We start from the raw sequence: 12,166 nt of genomic DNA on the forward strand, positions 1-12,166 counted from the left end.
GATTATTTCTGGAAGTTCTTGCACTGTGTATTTTTTAGGTAAAACTATTTCTATTTTCAGGGGAAAAAATGAGTAACAATGATAAACTGTTACTAAATTTTTCTACATATACATATGTTTTACCTGGGCTAGGTTTTATTCTGTTTCTCTCCACAGAATGCTGGGTATAAAATGAAATATAAATATATTATCACTGAAGCTAAAAAATCACTAGAATCAGAAAAAGCAGTCATTCACAGAGTAAAAGAGGGCTGTGTTAATCATAACAATGATCCTGGGTTTAATTTGTGATAATCTAAAACAAATCATAAAATGTTTCAGCTGACGTTAATTTAATGCTATAATTAAAACATCTTCACAGTTACACATACAAAAAAACAGCTATTGAAATGCTGTAGTTTATATTAGATCCATTAACCCCCAACTTTTGGTATATGAAATGAATTATTTTGTAATTATTTGCTATGGTAAATAATACCATGGTAACTAACAAAAGACCAAAAAAAAAAAAAAAAAATTACCGTGATTTCAGCTGAGCCTTTCACAAAGGGAAATTCAAGTGTTCTAACTTTCCCAAGAAAGAGTGGTGTATCAGTATCTTCCTCGTTAGAACCTTTGATGGTAGCTATTACAGTGCCAACCAAATCAATTCCAGTCTGATTGTTGTAGTCATCCTTAAACAATGTGAAATAATTAATTAGAATAAAAAGGTTATACCCAGAGAATGATAAGTACAAATAAGAAATGTGAAACAGATTTATGAAGCCCCCAATATTAAAATATTCCAGTTCTATTTTACTCCAAGTATATAATTCTGTTCTCAAATTAAATGTTCTACTGCAGAAGATAATTCCAGAAACCATAAAAGAAAAAAAAGGCTTCTTTCCATCAATGGCTGCTAATTTTCTATATTAAAAGGACTCCCATTTTAAAATTTTTTCTTGTTATATATTTTTCGCATCTACTGCTCTCTAAAGAATGACTCACTTATCAAAAAAGGAAAAAAAACTAAAAGGAGCTAAGTACCCCAAGATTTTCTGTATAGGTGAAATATCAGTACTGCATTTTATATGTCTTATGCTGCTTAACCTCCAGGTAATTAAAAGCTCTTAGGAGCTTACTATGATTAGTTGTTAGAGTAGATATCTTTAAAATAATTACTACCTTTTTTTGTAAATTTTTTTTTTAAAGATTTATTTATTTATCCATATAAGAACTGGGGTACAGGCCAGATGAGCGGGCGGGTGAGAGGATTCACCAGAGACAGTGGGGAACAGAACAGGCAGACTGACAAAATACACTGCTGAGGGGAGCAGGGGGGTGTGATAGGAAAGGTCTGCCATGCCATGTGGGACCCTTGCCGGCCTGGATCGAACCGGCGCTGCAGAGGCTCCGGACAGCTTCACAGCGCTGTGCTCAACTGCCTGCGCCACCAGGGGAGGCCCACTTTACTACCTTTTTCTGTACCCTCTATGAAACAGTCATTGAGAAATCCACTTACTTCATACATACCACATACACAAAATAGAGGATTACAGGTATTAGGATAATTTCTAATTTTTTTTTAAGGCAGTTCTACTTAGTATATGTGGATTTATTTTGTGTATAATATTATGCATTCTCTATTTGCATTTAAATACAAAGATGCTTATAAATATTTCATTTACATGCACAAATTTACCCTGTAACTGAGTGATCAAGTTATGATTCTATAATAGCTATTTTATATGCTTAAACTAGAAATTACTTTTCTTGCTACCCTTGTCATTTCAGAAGTAAATAAACATTACCGTGATACTAAGATGTAAATCTTTGACCAAGGTCCTACTAGCAACTGAGCGAACATTTGAAACAGCTGGTGTAGCTGGCTGAATTTCAGGAACTAACTTCATAGGCTGATTAGGTAAAACATCAACTGTAATCTTAAGAAAAAAAAGAAGCATGCTGATTAACATATAGTGATGATTTAGTATTTAAGAGTAAGAGAAAAAACAGCATATTCTAAATTAAATGAAATGTTACCTTCTAAAATATATTGCCATTCATCTTTTTTGAAAAAAAGATGTACCAGATTAATTTTTCAAAGTACCCTCTAACAAATTCAGACCATCTATGAGCAGCAGGTAATTAAAAAAAAATTAGTATACTAACAATACTGAATGGAGATGATGCATGCTAAAACTACTTTAAACTAGAACCTGAAAGTTAATAATTCAAGAATTTTACGTATATTTATAGGAGCAACCATACCACTGAGGAACATTACAATGCTTACTATGTGATATACATATAGAGAAATTTAATCTGTGTATTAGCTCATATTAATCAACATATTTAAAAATACTCTCTTCTAATATTCCTGAAAATTGCATTTATACTTTGTACTCAGTAATTAATTTACTTTAATACAAAACATTTCAGTCTATAATCAAGTGAGAAAATGTATAGCTAACTTTGGTATATAAAGAGAGTAAACAAACCTGTTCACTGTTAAGAATATTTGCTTTATCCATCATAAAACTAAACTGGATACAATATGCCCCCACTTTGTTAGGAATCGCTTTATCCCTAAGTTAGAAAAAAAGAAAAAAGATTATTGACAACTTTTAAATAAAGGAGAAAGGAAATCATAGCATGAACATTTCTGTTTCTTCCATAAAACGTAAATAAGAGAATTACTATTACTACATTCATCTGCATTTAACAAATACTTCTTGCAATATTAGGTTTAATCCCAGGTCCCTCTAACCTGAGCATTCTTTCACAAAATGTCCAGAAACCAGGCTTAGGATATGGCAAAAGGTTTAGCAGGACGATAAGTGATAAACACAAAAAAATTGTGAATTACATGTCAAGCTCATTTTGTTTCATGTCCACATTACAAATTTCCAACTCAGTTTTATATTTCATAATTAAAGAATTTCCTGATTTTTTATGTTGCTTTGTTTTTCATTCAAGTACTATCAAATATTTTATTTCACACATACAAGAATTTGCTTTGATTTGATTATATGTTAAAGACATCAGCGTGTAAGAGACACACTTACTTACTAGTCTGTTTTGGTCACATTTAACCACAAAGAAAATATGAATGACATTCAATGGCATACCAGGCCTGATATGTGCAGCCTGGATCATTATCTCTAAAGGTGGCTTTTGCAGGTTATTAATATTCTCAAAATATTGGCAGATGGTAATAAAAAAAAAACAAAGGCTTATCTGAATTGAAACTGCAGCACTATAATATATACAAAACCTTGGAGAAAATTATTTAACCTTTCTCTAAGTTATGTTTTCTTTGAGAGGATAATTCTTAGTAAAGTTATAGTAACAACTAAGGAAGACTTATACTTTCAAAAGGCCAAAACCCTTTATTAATGAAAACCGTATTAAAAAAATACCTGAGAGATTTATGTTTTAAATTTAAGGCTGCTACTTTGTTCCGGGGAGAATATCATAAGAACAGAAATAGACCTAAAAAAGGCAGGCTCCAAGGAAAATGCAGATCAAGTTTGAATTATCTAAACCTCTGAAACTACTAGTGTTCAAGACAACTGACAGAAAATATGAACTCATGTGGAAAAATATAACATTTTAGACCTCAAGTTATTTCTATAAATATTCATAAATAAAATGTACCATTAAAAATAACACAAAACAAAACCCAGTTACATGAAGAAGCAAAAGAATTAGAATAAATACCAAAAGAAGAGACAACCGAAACACAATGAAAGGCACTCTAGACAGAGTTTATTTATTTATTTGTTTGTTTGTTTGTTTTGTGGGACCCTCGCTGGCGGCCGGGGATCGAACCGGCGCTGCAGAGGCTGCGGGCAGCCTCGCAACCCAGCGCTCAACCGCTGCGCCACCAGGGGAGATCCTCTAGATAGATTTTAATAAACTCTAAGACTACTGCTCAGGAAATGAAAGATGATACTGAGAATTTCAACAGAGAACTGGACATTAAACAAAATGAACTAAAAATATCAAACAGAAATTGATAATTCAAAGATGGATTTGACAAGTACAACTGAACAGAAATTGGTTAACTGATAGTTCAAAAGAAAGTCTTTACAATGAAGATAGACAAAAGAATGGCAAATAAAGGGGGTAAGAGACAGAGGATACTGAGAAGACTAAAGCAAGAAAAGGGAAAAGAATGATGTAGAAGCAGTATTCACTGAAATAATGGCTGTTCATTTTTCAAAAGTGAACAAAGATGACAAATTAAAATCTGTGAAAACCAAGCAGGATAAATGAAGAGAAATTCATGGAAAGGCAGATCACAGTAAAATCTGAAGTAAAAAATAAGAAGGAAAATTACTTCTCAAGATAACAATGACAGTTAACTTCCTAACAGAAATAATGGGATGGGCCTCCCTCGTGGGGCAAGGGGTTAAGCACAGCACTGTGAAGCTATCTGCAGCCTGTACAGCACGAGTTTGATCTCTGATCTCTGGCTGGCCAGGGAGCTACCTATAAGGTGCAGCAGACCTCTCCTGTCTCACCCGCTGCTCCCTTCAGCAATGTATTTCAGTCAGTCTGCCTGTTCTGTTCCCCAATCTGTCTCTAGTGAATCCTCTCACCCTCCGGTGAATCTGGCCTGTACCCTGGTTCTTGCATAGGTAAATAAATCTTAAAAAAAAAAAAATTGCAAATTGTAGGTCTGTTATGCATCTTCTAATATCAAAAAATCACCGAACAAATAAAAGACTGAATAAACACCAAGTTTATAAAGGATTAGAAAATGAAAAATCACCCATAAAGATATATGACCCAAACTTCCAATTAAAAGTCAGATTATTAGATGATTATAGTAGCATTTATAAAAGATGACCTAAAATATACAGATACACAAATTTTTAAAAAAGATATATTATGGAAACATTCAGTATTACTATGTTGGCTTTGTTATTCATATGAAAAGCTGGCATACTGTTATCAAGGTAGATTTCATGGCAAAAAGCACTACTAAAGAAAAAGATGAATACTTCATAATAATAGACAGTTCAACCTGTCAGGAAAATGTAAGATCAAAGTTCATATATAAATAGTAACAAAGGTCTCAAAACGTGTAAAGTATATATAACTAAAAGGGAAAACATAAATCTATACTCATACTGTAAGATTTACCACAGTACTAGAGAAAACAGACAAAAAGGAAAAAGAAAAATTAAAAATGATTAAATTTTGACCTACTGAACATAAAGAATGTCGTATTTAAATTAAAATACAGTATGCACTATTTTCTATTATACTTAGAATATTTTAAAAAAATTGACCACCATGGACATATAAAAACAAGTGCCAATTAATTTTAAAGGATTGAAATGGCATAGGGTAGGCTGCTTGACCAGAGTTAAGCTAGAAATTAGTAACTAAAATAAGACAATTCCACAATTAGAAATTCAGTAGTATATTTCTGAAGACATGCAAAGAAAATAAAATCACAATGCAAATTAGAAAGTATCTTGAGCTAAATAAAAATATAACATTAAACTTGTGAATATTGCTAAAACCATGCTTAGTGGGAAATTTATAGTTTTATATATTACATACATGTATATATCTAAACATTGTAACTCTCTATATACATATAAGCTGAAAGTAAATGAGCTAAGTAACCACCTCAAGAAAAGTTAAAAAGTCAGTCTTACTCAATAGACTACAAAATTGAGATACCCTCAATCAAGCAACCAAAATTACAAATAACCAATGTCAAAAATGAGATTACCATAGATCTTACAGACAAGAGGCTGTTATAAACATGTGAAAATATAATAAAGTTAACAAGTTCTATGAAAATGACAAGTCACCAAAACTGATCAAAGAAGACAGAGGTAGATACAACTAGTCTTAGAACTGTTGAATTTAAAGAAACTGAATACATAACTATAGCACCTCCCACCCTGCAAACTCTAGGCTCATATAACTTCACTCAAGAGATCTACAAACATTTAAGGAATTAATAATGAGACTCTTACATAACACCTTCCAGAGAATAAGGTAAACTTCCTTACATGACCTAGATCCAGAGCTGAAAAGAATGTAAGAAAATGAAGGCAACCTTGATTCATCAACATAGATAGAAAAATTTCAAACAAAATATTTGCCACATATATGAAATGGCACTATATCAATATATAAGATGCGATACATCATATACATATAAAAGAGGTAACAAAATGATAAATTTGGTTTATCTGAGTAATACAAGGGTTTACTGAAAAAAAAAAAAAAAAAACAACACATTACCTCAATAGTGATGATGAAATTTTATGTCAATTCATAATAAGAATTCTTTTAGAAATAATTACAAATAAAGAGCTTGATAAAGATATCCGACAAAAGAAAAACCCTAAAGCTAACATCCTAGCTATGGATGAAATGCTGAAATCTTCCCAATTGGTTTGGGAATGAAGGTAGGATAGATCACTCTCATCATAATCTATTCAACATTTTGTTGTGAAACCAAGACAGTGCAGTATTGACAAGAGAAATAAAAGGCATAAATTATTCATAGATATGAATGCACAAATATTTTTAAATGCCAAAAAATCTACAAATAAAACTGCAAACAGAGGTTATCAAAGACACTGGCTAGAAGATCAATGCACACAAATCAATTGCATTTCTATGATCAACAACACGTATGAAAAAAGCTTAAGGGATGTCATTTACAGTACTGTCAAAAGTATCATCTAGGCATTCTGCTGAGTGAAACAGGTCCGAGAGAAAAAGAAAATGCCATCTCACTTGCGTGTGAAATCTAATAAAAGAACTCACAGATGCAGAGAATAGATTGGTGGTAGTCAGAGGTGGAAGGGTAGGGGGTGGGCCAAATGAATGCAGGTGGTCAAAAAGGTACACATTTCTAGTTGTAAAATAAGTTCTAGGGATGTAATGTATAGAATTATGATTACAGTTAATGATATTATATGTATTGAAAGTTGCTAAAAGAGTAGATCTTGAAAATTCTCACTACAAGAAAAAAATTGTAGCTCTTGAGGTGATAAATATTAACTAACCTTATTATGGTAATCATTTTACAATATATACACATATCAAATCACTGTTGCATACTTTAAACTAATACGTTATGCCAATTATATCTCAATAAAACCAGGAAAAAATTATCAACTATCAGGAATTAATCTAAAGAAAGATATGTCACTTTAAATTATGAAGTGCTATGAGGAATTAAAGAAATTTAAACAAATGGAGGGATATGCCACATTTTCAGACTGCAAGATATTCCCAAAAATCTATCCAAACAAAATCCCAACAAGTTTAGTTACTGAAATTGAATTTTTGTTATTTGATCTTAATAAATCGATTCTAAAATTTATATGGAAAAAGGCAGGCCAAAAAACAATAAACATCAACAAGATTAGAGGAACCATACTACAGGATACCAGACATATTAAGTATGATGTGGCATATACAGACAAATAGATCGAGAAATCAAAATATATAGATCTGTGGCTTTCAGAGGAGGAGGGGTTAGAATGGGGAGACAGGAGTGAGGGACAGAGGAAGCACAATGGATTATGGTAGAAGACTGAGTGCTTCAGTGACTATAACTGAGAGGCGAAATCCTATACTGTCAAAACATTAGCAAGGAGAGGTGGATCACCATGGCGGCGAGGAGAAGCTGCGAGTATTATCTCCCATTAAAAAAAAGTTAATAGGGAGGAAAAGTGGCAGGTCCCAGTGAGAACAGGGACATGGAAGATAAACGGACGACTCCAGCAAACTACCCGAAGAAGAAAGTTGCCATAAAAGAGGACTACAAGGGAGAAAAGCGCAGAACCCTGCTACCCTCCCCCATCCACAAAGTTGGCACTCTCTGACCAACAGAAAGGAGGAAAAAAAAACAAACTAAAACGACCAACAAGAACAAACTATGCATCAAGCGGGACTGTGAGTGGAAAGGAACTATTTCAGCCGCACCCCGTGAACTGGAGCTGTGGAGAACCCTTTAGGATTCGCCGCGGAGGTGAGCGAACGGCTCCAGGCGCCATTAGAGAACAAGAAAGACCCCCGGAGACCTGCACACAGCCCCGGGCCAGCCGGTAAGCTTGTGCGGAAAAGCAGCACGCTTGAAAAGCAAAAGCGGATCACGGCTGCCAAGGTCCCCGCGCCTGCAACCTAGGCTTGTGGGGAGACGCGCGGGGGCCCTCACTGAGGTGAAAGTCCCTCACTGAGTAATCAGGAACCAGGCGCCCAGGCACGGGAGCAGGGTGCAAAAGGCGCCATTTCTGCGGTCATTGAACTGGGCTACAGCCCGTGTCCTGGACCTGAGGGCTTTGGAACTGAGACCTGGGGCACGAAATTCGGGGCGTGGGTGGTCCATGACAGTGGGGCACAAGGCAGACACAGCACCCCAAAGCCATTGAGGTTTACCCAACTATTCCCGCTCTGTTCCCTGTCCCACGGGGTGAAAAAACCAGCTCCCCAAGGACATTAGGAGAGATCTCTGGTGCCACCTAGAGACCAGAAAAAAAGTCACCAACACCCCATAGAACAGGGACCTTTCTTCAGAAAAGACTGCTTGAAAACGGCAGAAGGCTACTGGAGGAGCCAGTGGCCAGCTGGGAAGTTAGCCCACGCCAGGCCCCTTCCAACCAGCAGTCTGAGCCCACAGGGGGAGCAGGCACTCAAGGCCGGGGCAGATGGGGCGTGCAGAAGAGTGTGCCTGAGACCGGATGCGCAGGGAGTGCATCCCACATCGCCATTTTAGAACAGGGACATTTCTTCAGTAAAGACTGCCTGAAACCAGCAGAAAGCTCCCTCAGGAGCCAGAGGTGAGCCTTCTGGCCTGCAGTCCAAGCCCAGAGGGGGAGTGGGAACCCACCGCCGGGGCAAACCAGGCACACAGGGGAGTTTGTCCTCACATCGGCAGTTTAGAACAGGGACCTTTCTTCAGTAAAGAGTGCTTGAAACCGACAGATGGCTCCCGGAGGGGCCAGAAAGGAGCGGAGAATTTCACCCAAGATGCCGGCCAGTCCCAGCAACACAGTGTCCCAATGCATACGACAAATTTGAAAACAGACAGTAGGGAGTAGAAGAACCACACGCAACCTAACAACTCCTCAGGAAAAAAGCACACCACAAAAAGAAAACCACCCCCTAGATTGCAACGACAGTAACTTGGAAGAACTTCTGAGCCTTCCAGAAAGAGAACTTAAAATTGCCATGATTAAAAAAGTGACAGAACTCATAAAGGAAAACAGTGATATGAGAAAAATAATCAACAATCAGAAGAATGAAATTGAATCCCTAAAGGGGGAAGCAAAAGAAACGCAGGAGATCAAAGAATTAATGGAGGAACTAAAGAACTCTGGGAAAAGCAATGAAAGCAAAATAGATGAAATGGAAGAACGAATAAGTACTCTTGAAGACACAGAAATAAAAAGAACCAAAACAGAAAAGGAAAGAGAAGTACGAAGGAAAAAGACCGAAGAAAGACTTCGGGAACTATCTGACTCCATGAGGAAAGGAAATATAAGAGTAATAGGAATACCAGGAGAGGAGAGAGATGTAGGAACAGAGAAAATATTCAAAGAGATAATTGAAGAGAACTTCCCAAATGTGAAGAAGGAGCTGAAAATTGACATACAAGAAGCAAGAAGAACAACAAACTTCCACGACGAAAGGAAAAATAGAGCAAGACGCATAATAGTAAAGCTCCCAAGAATCCAGGACAAGGAAAAAATAATGAAGCTGACAAGAGGGAAGAAACAGATAACATTCAAAGGAAAACCAATCAGGCTGACATCAGACTTCTCCGAAGAAACACTACGGCAAGTAGAGTGTGGAGGGACATAGTCAACAGACTCCAAGAAAACAGATGCCAACCAAGAATACTCTATCCCGCAAAGCTCTCCTTCCTCTATGAAGAAAGAATAAGGACCTTCCCAGACAAACAGAAACTCTGGAATTTCATTACGACTAAACCCCCACTCCAAAAAATACAAGGAATCCTAAGGCCAGAACCTTAGAGGGATGAATAACAACGAAAGAAGGCCAAAAAAAAAAAAAAAGTTATTAAAAGAATAAATAAGTGAAATCAAAGGAAAGACAAACACAATGGCAAATACAGATGCTAACATATCAATATTAACTCTAAATGTAAATGGTTACTAAACTCTTTAATAAAAAGACACAGAGTCACAGGCTGGATTAAGAAACAAAACCCAACCTTTTGCTGTCTCCAGGAAACACACTTAGCTACAAAAGATAAAAATAGACTCAAAGTTAAAGGATGGAAAACAATCCTACAAGCAAATGGACCAAAACAGAAAGCAGGAACAGCTATACTTATATCAGATAAAACAGATTTCAAACTCAAAAAGATAAAAAGAGACCCCAATGGTCACTACATTATGATCAAGGGGACAATACTTCAAGAAGAAATAACACTCATTAACATATACTCACCAAACAAAGGAGCACCAAAATATATCAGACAACTGTTGTCATCTCTGAAAACAGACATCAGAGAAAACACATACATAGTGGGAGACTTCAACACACCACTATCAACAATGGATAGATCAACCAGACAAAAAATAAGTAAAGAAACTAAAGCTCTAAATAAGGACCTAGAGCATTTGGGCATAACAGACATCTATAGAACACTAAACCCCCCAAAAAACGGAGTACACATTTTTCTCAAGCACACACGGATCATTCTCCAGGATCGATCACATACTGGGGCACAAGACAAACATCAACAGATACACCAAGATTGAAATCATATCAACCATCTTTTCTGACCATGAAGGCATCAAACTAGAAATAAACCATAAAAAGAAGGCAAGGAACTCTCCTACCTCATGGAGATTAAAAACCACACTACTGGAAGACCACTGGACTAATGAGGAGATCAAAGAAAAAATTAAAAAATTCTTTGAATTGAATGACAAGGAGGACACCAATATCCTAAATGTATGGGATGCAGCAAAAGCAGTAATAAGAGGAAAATATATAACAATAGAAGCTCACATCAAGAAACAAGAAAGAACTCAAAGAAACAACCTGATCTCGAAGCTCAAAGATCTAGAAAAAGAACAACAAAAAAACCCCCAAAACCAGTAGAAGAAAAGAAATAATAAAAACCAAAGCAGAAATAAATGAAATTGAAACTAAAAAAAAAAAAAACAATCCAAAAGATCAATGAAACCAAGAGCTGGTTCTTTGAAAAAATCAATAAAATAGACAAACCCCTAGCCAGGCTGACAAGAGAAAAAAGGGAGAAAGCACAAATAAACAGGATCATGAATGAAAGAGGAGAAATCACAACGGACACAGCAGAAATCAAAAGAATAATCAGTAACTACTATGAACAGTTATATGGAAACAAGTTCAACAATCTAGAGGAGATGGACAAATTCCTATAACTCTACAATCACCCAAAGCTAGATAAAGATGAAATAGAACATCTAAACAGACCAATTACAAGCAGCGAAATTGAAATGGTAATCAAAAACCTCCCCAAAAACAAAAGCCCAGGACCTGATGGATTTACAAATGAATTCTACCAAACATTCAGAGACGAATTAGTGCCTAGCCTTCACAAACTCTTCCAAAAAATTGAGAAGGAAGGGACAATACCAAACACGTTCTATGAAGCCAACATTACACTAATACCAAAACCGAACAAGGACAACACAAAAAAGGAAAACTACAGGCCAAGTTCCCTAATGAACACTGATGCAAAAATCCTCAATAAAATTTTAGCTATCAGAATCCAACAATGTATCCATAAGATAATTCACCACGACCAAGTAGGATTCATGCCAGGGACACAAGGATGGTTCAACATCCGAAAATCAATCAACGTTATCCAACACATCAACAAAAAGAAATACAAAAACCATATGATAATATCAATAGATGCTGAGAAAGCTTTTGACAAAGTGCAACACCCATTCATGATAAAAGCCCTTGAAATTCTTGGGATACAAGGAACATACCTCAACATCATAAAGGCCATATATGACAAGCCAACAGCCAGTATCATTCTCAATGGTGAAAAGCTGAAAGCAATTCCATTAAGATCTGGAACAAGACAAGGATGTCCACTCTCACCACTGCTTTTCAATATAATACTGGAAGTCCTAGCCAGAGCAATAAGACAAGAGAAAGACATACAAGGAAT

At 36.0% G+C, this 12,166-nt stretch overlaps 1 protein-coding gene across 1 annotated transcript in view; it reads right to left on the minus strand.

The window, feature by feature from the left end:
- SMCHD1 (structural maintenance of chromosomes flexible hinge domain containing 1) overlaps positions 1 to 12,166 on the minus strand; it is a gene marked incomplete at both ends in the record, with an annotated part of 136,842 nt that overhangs the window by 31,532 nt on the left and 93,144 nt on the right. The window contains 3 exons of the mRNA XM_084252786.1: positions 522 to 674; positions 1,791 to 1,922; positions 2,481 to 2,568. Of these exons, the coding sequence (XP_084108912.1) occupies positions 522 to 674; positions 1,791 to 1,922; positions 2,481 to 2,568 (373 nt within the window). The remainder of the gene's footprint in view (positions 1 to 521; positions 675 to 1,790; positions 1,923 to 2,480; positions 2,569 to 12,166) is intronic.

The sequence above is a fragment of the Talpa europaea genome (assembly GCF_964194135.1).
Source record: "Talpa europaea genome assembly, chromosome: 13".
NCBI lineage: Eukaryota > Metazoa > Chordata > Mammalia > Eulipotyphla > Talpidae > Talpa > Talpa europaea.